Consider the following 13,157-nt stretch of genomic DNA (forward strand, 5'->3'; position numbering starts at 1 on the left):
AATAAAGGAGGGCGGGGAATCGTCTGGTTTTCAGTGTTTTCATTGGCTCCCAGCCCACGCAGATCTCGATTCGGTAGGTTGTTTTCAACGGCGGAGGTGCAGTCACAACGCAATAACGCAGAGGGCAACATGCAGAAGTCATAATTGCAAATCAATGTATGCTGTTTTATCCTAAATCGTAATAAAAATTAATCTAAAGTCAAGCTTTGTTTTCCCTGTACTCCGTTTGGCTTAGCAGGGTCCTGGTGGGCGGGTCCAATGCTACAGTGGTAGCGTCACATGATCCACGCAGAGACGGGCTCACTAATTCCAATATGGTGGCCAGCTTGGCAGGTCTACGATTGCTGTTGATGTTATTGTTGTTCTGCGGGATCAGGGACGGCGCCTGCAGCCAGCGAGCCCCGCTGGTCGTAGGGCTGCGACTGGAAGACCCGGAGGGTCGGGTGTGTATGAAGGAGCGAACAATCTTGGCACCAGCGGGAGCCAGTTTTAAGGTTCGCCTGTTTGGATCAGAACGGCTGAATGGAAGCTGGCCGTGGGTCGCGTTTGCCACAGCAGCTCCGGGGGAGGCCGGGGATGTGGGAGACGCGGCCGACCCGTGTGGGCAGGAGAGCAGTCGAGGAGCGGCCGCGTTCGAGGCGACGGAACTCCTCGCCCCCCCCGGCGAGGAGTACAGCCGGATTATAACGGTGCAGACGCGCAAAGATAGCATCCCCTCGGGCGCCGTAGGGGTAGCAAGAGACCAGACCTACCACCACCTGTGCGTACGGGAAAGTAACGGGAAATGGGCATCTGTCAGACCGGACAGACTGCGGGTCATCGCCGAGAGCGTTCTGCCCAGGGACTACATCCCGGCGTGGGGGCTGGCCGTTCTGGTGGTGGCGCTGGTTGTGGTGTGCGGGGTTTTGAAGATGGTGAACCTCAGCCTCCTGTGGCTGGACCCCCTCGAGCTCTACGTCCTCCACAGCTGCGGGTCGGAGGAGGAGAAGCGGGGCGCTAAACGTTTGGAGCCAATTAGGAGAAGAGGCAACTTCTTGGTGAGTTCACTCAAAACAACATTAACTTAACCAAATTACAAAAATAAAGATTTGTACGTTTAACGTTCATTCATCCATTCCGCAGGTGTGTTCCCTGGTGTTTCTGTGCGCCCTGGGTCACTCGGTTGTAGGGGTGTTGCTGTACAAGGCTATCGGCGCCATTGCACCGGCAGTATTCGCGAGCGCCTTCCTCGTCTTTCTGCTGGCGGAGTTGGTGCCACACATCCTGGCCTCGGGCTACGGCTTCCAGATGGCCCCGGGGCTCACCTGGTTGGCCCAGGTGTGCATGGTGCTGACCTGCCCGCTGTCCTGTCCGCTGGGCCTCATCCTGGACCTCGCGCTCAGAAGGGATATTAGCACGTGTGGCATCCGGGAGAGGGCCATGGAAATGATCCGCACCAGCGTCAACGACCCCTACAGGTAACCAACTAGCCATGGCTAACTAGTATCAGGTTGGGGTAGTAGTTAAGAACTATAGGTAACTTACGTAATAATGGTTACTAGTATAAGGTAGAGGTAACTAGAAATGACCCCTAAAGCTAACTAGCTTACCATTTATAACTAGTATCAGGTTCAGGTAACTAACTGGTAACTAGAATCAGGTTCAGGTTACTAATTATTGGTCAATTTTATCAAGTAACTAACTAACTGATTATTGAAAACTACTATCAGGTTCAGGTAATTTGTGTCAACCCATACAGCTAAGTTACTAACTATTACCCAACCCTACAGGTAACTAACTAACTTTTGGCAAAAAGTAAAAGCTACAGGTAACTTACTAACTATTGGTAACTAGTATCAGTTTCAGGGGACTAGTAATGACACCCACAGTGAACTAACTATTGGTAACTAGTATTAGGAACATGTAACTGGCATCAGGTACAGGTAACTAAAGGTATGTCTATTTACCTCCTTATTAATTAACTAGTGACAGGGGTCTAACTATAGGTAACTCTTTACAGGTACAGCTAGCTAACTATAATTGCTTACTAACATCAAGTAACTAACTAACTACTGGTAAGTAATAACAGGTACAGGTAACTTATGTCCCACTATAGGATAGGTAACTACTAGGTAGTGGTATCTAATCACTAGTCATCAATGACAGGAACAGTAACTAAAATGCTTAATTCATCAAATGTACAAATAACTCAAATAACATAAGATAATTGTATTTCTTAATTCAAAAAGCTGCGATTCTGATGGTCCTGTGTGTGCAATCACCTCGACCATCATTGTTAATCCCCCCACTGGCGTCCATCAAGTCATTCTCTGCCTGTCTCCCGTTCCACCGTGGGTGCGCTCGTTTCCGCTCCCCAGTGAGTTTGTGAAGGAGGAGTTTAGCCGGGGGGCCCTGCGCAGCAAGACGGTGGAGGACATCCTGACCCCGCTGAAGGAGTGCTTCATGCTGCCCAGCACAGCCACCCTGGACTTCTCCACCATGTCCGACATCATGCAGAGCGGCTACACCCGTGTGCCCATCTACGAGGAGGAGAAGTGAGTGTGGCACCGACACCAGCCCGTAGGCTCTGCTGCGTCTTCATCCGTCTGAAACCATGGAGAACATGGACAGGCCTTTTTTCCTATTTGTCTATTTCACTAAGCTGTCGTTTCGCAGGAGCATTTCTCCAAAGCGATTTGATTTTTGTATGTTTTACACAGTTTTCATGACCGGGTAGAGGTTAGACATCCTGCTCAAGGATACCTACAAGCCATTGGGGATCGAACCCAGAACCCTTTCGATTCGAGATTCAAATCCCCTTAACCAGACCGCTGTAACCCCATTGGTCAGGATAGACCAGAGGTTGAAGGGTTTGACTCCCAGCCCAAAAGGTTTGGGTCTTGAACCAGCATTGACCAGCTTCTCCCTGTAGTCCTACTGGAACCCGCTTCCTCACAAGGGACATGTCGATCAAAAAAGGACTGAATTGTAATCGGACGATGTATACAACTGTTAGGTTACATTTCAGGTTAGCCTTGGCTAAACTTCAGGCTGTGTTGTGTTCATAAACAGGTACCGGTATGTTTGATCACGTCATACGAGTCTCTCTCTGCCCAGATCCAACATCGTGGAGATCCTGTACGTGAAGGACCTGGCCCTGGTCGATCCCGACGACTGCACCCCCATGACCACCATCACCAAGTTCTACAACCACCCGCTGCACTTCGTCTTCAACGACACCAAGCTGGACGCCATGCTGGAGGAGTTCAAGAAAGGTGTGTGTGTGTGTGTGTGTGTGTGTGTGTGTGTGTGTGTGTGTGTGTGTGTGTGTGTGTGTGTGTGTGTGTGTGTGTGTGTGTGTGTGTGTGTGTGTGTGTGTGTGTGTGTGTGTGTGTGTGTGTGTGTGTGTGTGTGTGCGCGCGCTCGTGACCACTTTGTTCAACTTCAGCGTTACGTGTCGCTGAATACGCTCGTGTACTTTTCAACAGTGTTGGGCTTTCCTTTGGAAATTTAGGTTTTCTTTGTATCCGTTTCACATGTTTCCATTGCATTTATGACAGTTTACTGTCACACCAAAACACCACGGCTTGGCTCACACCTGCTGTGTTACTAGGGATTGAGTCATTAATCAGGGCTCCAGACCGACACTGATGTGTTTATAATGGCGACATTAAGTCTGTCCAGTGCCACTGAAACACAGAACTGCCAGTGGTGTAGAATGTACCAGACTTTGGACATAAGTTTGACTCACTCCATATTCTGGATACGCCCAGATTTCGACATTGTTTCGTTCTTCATTGCATTAGTATTCTCATGTTGACAAGGAAATCCATGTACCCAAATGGGTTTATCATTACAGAGACATTCCTGAGGTGGACCTGTGCTATCATGTTAGACATCATTTATTGTCACTTCTGTTGGACGAGGTCTCAAAACACCCCTTCTAACTTCTGGTTAATTAAGCCTCATTTGTAAAGCAAGATTGGTAAGAGAATGTTGATATTTGTTTTTGTTTACATGTCATCACAAAGTGGCTGCATATGAACTCAACATTGTTGCAATCATAACCCTTATCAAGTTCCTATTTCCTATCCTAATCTCAGCCATTCAGCAGATGGTTTTATCCAAAGTGACTTACAATGTATTTTCTATTAGATACTGTTATGGTTATGAAGTAGAAGGAGCACCTTGTCCAAGGATACCTATAGGTAGAGTGTGAATGTGAACACTGTCACATTCTTGACAGTGTTCACATTGTCATTTGACCTCTCCCTTGTCTATCATGTTCTCTCAGGAAATTCCCACCTGGCCATCGTCCAGAAGGTGAACAACGAGGGGGAGGGAGATCCCTTCTACGAGGTGCTGGGATTGGTCACCTTGGAGGACGTCATCGAGGAGATCATCAAATCAGAGATCCTGGATGAATCCGACGGTTACAGTAAGAAAACAATTCATGGCTAAAATCCCTTTGTTGATTCAGATTCCTTTTCAATCGTTTTCTATTAAAGTGATGCTATCACATTTCATCCAACAGTAGTTTTGTAGTCCAGATGTATTATATGTGTAGCCCGTAATCGCTCTCACAGTCCTTAACAATAAAGATGAAGAAGGAACAAAGAAGAGGGATGATTAGGAGCGCAAAATGGGAAGACAAATCATGCAATTAAACAATCGTTATGCATTCAAGGCATTTTATCGACGATTATCCAAAAGGGACATTGGTTATCAGCCAACAGTAATGATATTGTCAATCGATGCCATCGAATAGCTACCAACCTTAGTTTTGTTGCGACAGGATTTTGTCGGATAACTACCAATGCTTGGGTTATAGTAAGCCAGAACAAACCATTTGCTATCTGATATCCACAGGCGGGTTTCATGACATCGTAGCTTAATCTAGTGCGGTGTTAAAGTAATGTAACGGATATCCACGGGCAGTATTCTTGGTAGTAAGGGGATGTCGTGGCATCGGAGCTTACTGTAGTGTGGTGTTAAAGTAATGTTATCGGATATCAATGGGCAGTATCTTGGTAGTAAAGCGGTGTCGTGACATCGGAGCTCAGTGCAGTTTTAAAGATTTATTTTTGCATTTTTATGCTTTATTATAGAGTTTTTATAGAGTGAGATAGTGAGGAAGGTAGAGGGGAGGACATGCAGCAAAATGACCCCTGGCAGGATTCAAACCCGGGTCGCTGTGTTCAGGACTGAGCCTATATGGTACGCCCTGTACCCACTGAGCCACCGGGGCGCCCCTACTCTGGTCCCTGCTCTGGTCCCTGCTCTGGTCCCTGCTCTGGTCCCTACTCTGGTCCCTGCTCTGGTCCCTGCTCTGGTCCCTGCTCTGGTCCCTGCTCTGGTCCCTGCTCTGGTCCCTACTCTGGTCCCTACTCTGGTCCACCTACTGCGTCCCTACTCTGGTCCCTGCTCTGGTCCCTGCTCTGGTCCCTGCTCTGGTCCCTGCTCTGGTCCCTGCTCTGGTCCCTGCTCTGGTCCCTGCTCTGGTCCCTGCTCTGGTCCCTACTCTGGTCCCTACTCTGGTCCCTACTCTGGTCCCTACTCTGGTCCACCTACTGCGTCCCTACTCTGGTCCCTACTGTGGTCCCCCCACAGTGGTGCGTTGTTAAACCAATCTCATTCTCCCCTCTCCAGTGGACATGAAGGTCAAGCGTCGGCTGGCTCCCCTGGAGATAACGCTGGAGCCCCGGGCCGCCCACGAAGAGTTCTCCCTCTTCAAGCTCCCGGAAGGAGAGCCCAAGGTCCGCACCTCCCCCCAGCTGCTGCTGGCCACGCACCGCTTCCTCTCCAGAGGTAGGGCTGGTCCATGGACGCGTGGAGGGAGGCTTCATGGGTAGAGGAAGTGGATAGATAGGTAGAAGGAGGGAGGGCTTGATATGTTGATGGGTGTAGGTCAGGGGTCGGCAACCCTAGGCACGTGTGCCACAACTGGCACGGGGCAGCATAATCATTGGCACACTTAAAAAAACTTTTTTTTACTTTATTATTATTATTATTTAAAAAATGCACAGCACAATGCGGCAGCATAATCATTCCTACAGATTTTTTGGTCATTTCCTCCCAGTGCAAATATGTTTTTAAATTAGTTACAGAAAGCAGTGTTCTGAAATTGGATCAATTCATAGTTTTTAAACCTATGTTGTGAGTAATAGAGAAGAAAATATTTAAAATATTGTTGCAAGTGGCCTGTATGCATCGCATCGCCTTCACATGGTATTGCAAAGACCCCTGGTATAGATAGATAGAGGGAGGGGGGGATCATAGGTAGAGGATGTGTAGAGGGTATATATGGAGGGACAGTGGCTGGATATGTTGATGGATATAGATAGACTATAGATAGATAGACAAATAGATGGATGGAGGGAGGGATGACAGATGGCTCAGTTATCGTCCCTGAGGCTAATCTACAGCATGTGTTCTAAGATTACCTAACAGGGGGGCTGGCAATGGGGGACTGGTTAACAGGGAGCTTCTAATGATTCTGGGTTTCCAGTTGGGCTGAAGGTTTTCGGTAAGAGGAGTGCTGGTCGGATTAGTCATTACGTTAGATGGTTCTTGAAATGACAGTGAAATTCACCTCTGTTTTAGTATGCAGGCAGAGCGTTTCAGCTCTCTTTAACCAGTGTTAATAATCTGTTTAAAAAAAAAACATATATGGCTGCATGCATAGTTTGTTCTAGTGACGGGAAATCGTAAGGTTTTAGTCAATGTTATTATGTATTAAAAGTTATTTATGGGGAGAAATCCATCCGAAAGATTATTCGGATGGATAATGCCTTGATGCCTGATTTAAAGTATCCTTCTGATGTTATTCAATAAATTGCGCATTCATTCATTCACAAATAACCAATGTCCAAATGAATGCTGTGTTACTTTCCACGCTGAACGTTTCAATTGTTTTGAAACTGATATTTAGTTTCACGTTTCACATTCGGGGCAGGACCACCACGGCGCAGTTCAGACCTGCACAGCCACGTCTGCGGCCCGGTAATCTAGCAAGGCTTCTCTGACCTCTCCCCTCTGACCTCTGACCTCTGCAGAAGTGGAGCATTTCAGTCCGGGCCGGGTGTCCGAGAGGGTCCTGTTCCACCTCCTCCGCCACCCCAGTGTGAACCAGGAGGTGCAGTTTGACCCCAGCAACGGGCTGAGTCCTGAGCACTACCTGTACACACGCAACCACCCCGTCGACTACTTCGTCCTCCTGCTGCAGGTACTGCAGCATTTGTCTTTTTTAGTTATCCACCCCACAGCACTTTGGTCATTTATGCTGTGTGTAAATGAAATTGTCTTTACTTGACTTACTTCTTTAAGACCTTAACAACGTATTGCAGCAGTGCACTGTTTGCTAATTATTGTTTTTAAAAGTTGAAGCAGTTTAAATTCATGCGCACTCTTATTTGAGCTAAATCTTCGCGACGATTGTTTATTCTCAGGGTCGCGTGGAGGTGGAGATCGGGAAGGAGGGGCTGAAGTTTGAGAATGGAGCTTTTACGTATTACGGCGTTTCTGCTCTAACGGCGCCCTCTTCAGGTACGATGTGGAACTAACATGTTTTCAGACACAATCCCAAATCGTATAAATACAAGTGATGCAGTACAATCTTTCGAGTTTGTAGAATACAATGAGCATTCAGTGTCATAAAAATGTAGAGTTTGACCATAATCTCTATGGTTGTTTGATTTTAAAGAGCACATATGTTTGTTTATTTGTGATGATAAAGCAAGACCATGCATTGTTAATCCCAGACGGGACGGCGGGAACGATTTCCTGTCGGGATGACATTTTTATTTTATCATACATTGCCTAACGTGTGTGTGTGTGTGTGTGTGTGTGTGTGTGTGTGTGTGTGTGCGCTCTGTTTGTGTCCTTCCGTGCTTGTGTGTGTGCGTGTTCTATATGCGTCCTCCTCGCAGTGCACCAGTCCCCGGTGTCGAGTCAGCGCCCCAGGGACCCCTTCGAGCTGGGGGACGCCACCAGCCCCTCCAGCTACTGTCCGGACTACACCGTGCGCGCCCTCACTGACCTGCAGCTCATACGGGTAACGCCCCCCCCTCCCCCCGACCGCCTGCTGTCTCTGCTCCGTCAGTCACTCCCATTGCACTTTCTTACAACTCAGAGTTGTAATCCACACCCTCTTTGGGGGCGTGGGACAGTCTGGGGGTTAGACGCCCGTAATGAAACTCAGTAAAACTCGTTGTACGTAGTTTGGGTTAAAAAAAAGTGTTTGCTGAATGGATCAAACATTTTGTGTTACTGGTTTTGTAAGACACCATCAACCCCCACTACTACCACTTGTTATAACAGGGACCCTTTGATAAGGAACATGTAATAGCGAAAGGGTTAAATGGCATGCTCTTCGTATTTATCCTTGTACTTGTGTGTGTGTGTGTGTGTGTGTGTGTGTGTGTGTGTGTGTGTGTGTGTGTGTGTGTGTGTGTGTGTGTGTGTGTGTGTGTGTGTGTGTGTGTGTGTGTGTGTGTGTGTGTGTGTGTGTGTGTGTGTGTGTGTGTGTGTGTTTAGGTGACACGTGTGCAGTATTTAAACGCGTTGATGTCGTCTCACGGCTCTCGGAGCCTCGAGCCCCCTGAGGTGAAGGTCCTCCCCAACAGCCAGACCAAGCTGCTCAACGACAGGAACTCAGCACAAGGTACTCCCCCCCCCCCCCCCCCCCCCCACGCACTATAAGCACGCTGCTTACCCCTCTGATGAGTGTCTCCTGAAGCACAGCATCGCTGACTTTCTGAAATCATGTAACCTTTCCTATTTTTATTTGTTATATATATTTGTTCATGGTTATCGTTGCACTTCTTTCAAATAATCATATCTTTCTAATCGTTCAAATAAGTCTTTCTAACCTTTTAAAATAATAATCTATTTTTGTTTCCTATTTTCTATTAACCTTTCTATTTTTCATTCCATCGCCTGTGAATCTCACTCTCTCTTGAACAGCAAACCAACATCTTACCGACTCGATATCTTGTTGACCTTTGAGTTCTTCACTCCAACTAAGACCTTTTCTCTTGCTCTTCTTTTTTCCCCCTCCTTTTTTTTATGTTGCCCTCATTTGCACCCGTCTCTCTCTCTCTCTCTCTTTCTCTGTTTCTCTCTGGCCCAACCCCAGAGTTCCCCGTAAACTTTTCATTCTTTGACACCATCGAGAACTACTGTTAATACCGCGTTGCATGAGGTAATGATGACGGCATCTGTGGCATGTTGACAAGACACTCACGACCTAACCCATCAGGCAGCAGAGCCTAAAACCAACCCAAAGGGCACCAGAACTAAACATGACCATGCATGAAGTAGTTGGAATAACAGTAGTATATTATAGGAATAATAGTCTAGCATTAGCCACCGATGATAAAAGATGATTGAACGATAATGACTGTTGGCGAATCGCCTTGCGGCTTACTTATACCAAATAGAACATCTGAATACGTTATATATTAGCACATTTAACATCTATCATGTACATGTCAGTTAAATAGGTGATAGATGTTGGGGTGTGACGGTTCAGAAGGCTCATGGTTCAGCTGATATTGTGGCTGTAGTTTGATATATATTTTGAATGTTGAACAGTGAATTTGTTGCAACACTTGCATTGATCAAAAGATTTTCTTTGAGACCATTTTGTGTATGATAGTCCTGGCTTCCTACCGCTCTGGACTAGCGGGTTGATGCGGTGCTTTACACTGGGGGGGGGGGGGGGTGGGGGCCAGGTTAACAAACACCCACACATAACTCAAATCCTCCAAATCCCTTAAAGAACGACATCTGGTGTTCTTTTGGACGAACCTTTGTTCAGCCCTGTCTGTGTTGAACCGCATGCATCAAATGGTATGCATCTGGATGCTTAACATTTAATAGTTGTCTGACTGGAAATATATGCCAGGGAAAGCATATATTGAATGACGTTGTTGTGCCGGGACTCACCTCTTTGTTCAAGCCCACCCATAACCCGGCGGGATCGTCATCCGGTTACGAGACCCTGAAAACCGTGTGAAGGGAATATGTGGACCTCTCTCTCTCTCTCTCTTTCTCTCTTTCTCTCTTTCTCTCTTTCTCTCTTTCTCTCTTTCTCTCTTCCTCTCCATCTCTGTGTCTCCATCACTAACCCCTCACTAACCCCTAGCTAGCTGCACGTGTAGCGACATTGAACACCTGCTGTGACCTCATTGTACCTCTTAACACCCCCCCGCCCCTCACCGCCCCATAAACCAACAGACCTCCCTGTTTAAAAGTGGTGAAGACGTCTGTCGTGTGTAGGGGGGATGCCGTGGCTGGTGTTCACTGGTGTCAGTGTAACAGAGCTGGTGGTCACCCATCCCTGTCCTCCTCCCTTTCCACCTCCTTCTCCTCCTCCTCTCACCCCATCTCTCCTCTCCACCTCCTGGGCTCCACAGGTAGCAGTAAGGCCCTGGACGACTGCAGTGACCAGGAGGCATAGGGCCCCCTCCTCCACCACCTCCTCCTCCTCCACCACCTCCTCCTCCCACCGCTCCCTGCTCCCACTGTGGTGGTGAACCATCGCTGGTTGTTTATTTCTTATTTAAAAGCAGTGAATCATCCATCGCTGGAATGTTAGCTATTAGACCCTAGCAAGAGATTATGTTTTCGTCTCCGTTTAGACCTGTTTCAATGACGTTCCCTGTTTTTGTTCTTTTCTTCAACGGACTGTCAGTGTTGATCCACACATCATCAACATGGTGGTGCCTTCCGCTCAGGTGCGCATTCCTCACCACCCGTTCACAGCGTCCGTTACGTCACTGTCGTATCCTTCCTCCCTGTTCGCCCGTCTGATTGCCAAAGCAGAGCGCGTGGTTCTCTTGATCCATTTTTGTTCCACAACATCAATTCATTTTTAGACGCGCAAACCTGAATAAAAAAAAAACAGGTTAAAGGCCGCACGTTGTTCTACTGTCGATAAGCTTCATTTTACTGTGCGGTACGCCCAATAGTACTGATATATAGAACACTTTAATACAGTGTACATACACAAACACAGGACTGAAGTAGCATAGTAGAATCCTTCCTCTCGATCACGACCTATATAGCTGCGATGTATTAAACAACATCAGACAGAAAAAGGCTTCAAAGGAACCCAAAGGAACCCATGGATTGAATATGATAACGATGCTGGTGTGTGTGTGTGTGTGTGTGTGTGTGAGTGTGTGTGAGTGTGTGTGTGTGTGTGTGTGTGCGCTCGCTCCAGTGTGTGCTCTAGTGATGTCACACTGCTCTCTTTTACTGCTCTACCGGTTAGATGCATGATTGTAAGAATGCTCCTGTAGTAATACTTCAAAAGAAGACAGATTCAGGTATTTTTGGAATATGTTTCGATAGTCTTCAGACGGGACGACGCGATCCCGGTTCCAAGGACACTTTTGCTTATTTTTCAATAAATAGATAATAGACAAGGTCCGGTAGTTTCGGATGACCTGCTGGGTTTCCGTTTGCTGCGGATGCAGACCCTCATTCAATGCGTTATGTACACACAGGCTAGGATTCCTTGATTAGTACGGCGAGTGATGGATGCCTTGTCACTCCATTTAAGCGCTGCAGTAATTTATTCCAAACGCAAGGGGGTAAATCATGCCCCCAGCCCACTCTATTTGTATGTGCTTTGATAGGGCAAGGTCACCATGGCAGCCCTGAAATCCTGCCGTTGAATCTTCCAACTTGCTTATATCTGTTTGACGAGTTGGTTGGACCTGGTCTGTTTAGACACAGAAGTTGCGTCTTGCATGACGAGCCAGTGTCATGATTCAAACCAATGATTCTACATCTATAGCCACACCTTTTCCATTCCGTGTGTGTTTGTTTTTGTGTTTTTTTGTGTGTGTGCGTGTGTGTGAACCAACCATTGCCAATACCATCATTCCATCTCCTCATGATTCCAGTTAGTTTTCTATAACATTCCAGCATCAGCCATCTCTGTTCATGTATGCATATAATGATATCCGTGTGATTCATGGGGATTATATGGGTGAGATTTGAGATGAGATTTGATTTGCACATGACTGATATCAATCAGGCTTTTACGATATTCGTCATTGCCTCTTTATAAGTCGTTAACTGCACAGTGTCAGTGAAGTGCCATTGGAATGGATCAATGTTCCATGCTGAAAATAAAAAATACATTAGTGACATATTTTTCCAATTGAGTTTGAAAAAGGTGGCAACTGAAATACAATACTTTTCTTAAACATTTTGTTGACAAAATGCACTTTGTGGGTGGTTATGGTGTGTCAATAGCACCATATGTCAAAGAGGTCTTCTAGTCACTCAGTATTTCAAATTTCCATAGTGAGACCATTATTCTTATATCTTGATTTGGAGTAAATATTTTTCACCTGTGTAACCATACTTTGCTCAGTTATGCTCCTTTTGAAATAGTATCAATATTGTAAATGTGCAAAATAAGCTTGTATTCATACTGCTTGAGAGAAATACATTTGTTTCCTTTTTTTGTTTGAAACTGGACAACTGAAAAGCTAGAATCTAGTCACATTTAGTATTAAGGCTTTAGTATTTGGGGGGAATTAGTTACAGCTTCTCAATGGAAACCGTTACCATAAAATTTACCTGCAGCCAGCCAGCCACACATTCTACTGAGTAATCCATTTCTTTTTCTTCATCTCTAGATTACATTTGTATAGATATCTTTGACTGTTTTTTTGGATGAATTCAGATTATTGCATTTTAAAGTTTCAATAATTATGTTTCCTAGGAAATAAACCACAATCCCGTTGTAACGTACTGTCGTTTTGTTCTTTGTCTGCTCTGATAAACAGCCATATCAACCCAGCTCTGGGAGATATTTCATGTTCTTCTCATAGGTTAAAATCATAGTTATATTATAATCATTGATAATAAAATATACTGCTTTACTCGTTGCCTGGCGGGAGGCTCTATAGTATCGTTCTCCACCATAACAATGGAGTAAAACACTCCTATTACTTTTAATGGGAAGATTTAAATATAATCACCAATTTTGTCCCTTCTATAATCACCCAATAATGTCAATAAGGGCTTTATTATTGAGTATGTGGTTGGAATAATATATGGATCATTTTAGCAGTTTGTGAATTAAAGATGAGTAACCACATAGTAGCATTTTAAAAATAGAACATGTTGATCCCTTTTGCAAATTATACATATTT

The 13,157-nt window shown here is 45.8% G+C and overlaps 1 protein-coding gene across 2 annotated transcripts; it reads left to right on the forward strand.

The window, feature by feature from the left end:
• Positions 1 to 171: 171 nt before the first annotated feature.
• On the forward strand, positions 172 to 12,753 carry LOC132447625 (metal transporter CNNM3). 2 transcript variants are annotated; one of them, XM_060038505.1, is made up of 12 exons: positions 172 to 1,037; positions 1,123 to 1,457; positions 2,358 to 2,534; positions 3,097 to 3,254; positions 4,274 to 4,417; positions 5,629 to 5,787; positions 7,035 to 7,204; positions 7,428 to 7,524; positions 7,908 to 8,032; positions 8,515 to 8,641; positions 9,116 to 9,181; positions 10,398 to 12,753. In XM_060038505.1, exons 1-11 carry the CDS (start codon positions 315 to 317, stop codon positions 9,163 to 9,165), a joined length of 2,265 nt encoding a protein of 754 aa, XP_059894488.1. In that variant the 5' UTR covers positions 172 to 314; the 3' UTR covers positions 9,166 to 9,181; positions 10,398 to 12,753. The 2 variants fall into 2 exon arrangements, with proteins under 2 accessions (XP_059894488.1, XP_059894489.1); XM_060038506.1 differs by lacking the exon at positions 9,116 to 9,181 and having other exon boundaries at positions 276 to 1,037.
• Positions 12,754 to 13,157: the final 404 nt, after the last annotated feature.

The sequence above is a fragment of the Gadus macrocephalus genome, chromosome 19 (assembly GCF_031168955.1).
Source record: "Gadus macrocephalus chromosome 19, ASM3116895v1".
In the NCBI taxonomy this organism is placed as follows: domain Eukaryota; kingdom Metazoa; phylum Chordata; class Actinopteri; order Gadiformes; family Gadidae; genus Gadus; species Gadus macrocephalus.

Bases quoted from the DNA above. Each gene is read 5' to 3' on its own strand.
- LOC132447625 (XM_060038505.1), top strand. From the start codon at position 315: ATGGTGGCCAGCTTGGCAGGTCTACGATTGCTGTTGATGTTATTGTTG. The intron at 1,038-1,122 runs GTGAGTTCACTC...TCCATTCCGCAG, and splicing joins GGAGAAGAGGCAACTTCTTG to GTGTGTTCCCTGGTGTTTCT. The intron at 1,458-2,357 runs GTAACCAACTAG...TCCGCTCCCCAG, and splicing joins AGCGTCAACGACCCCTACAG to TGAGTTTGTGAAGGAGGAGT.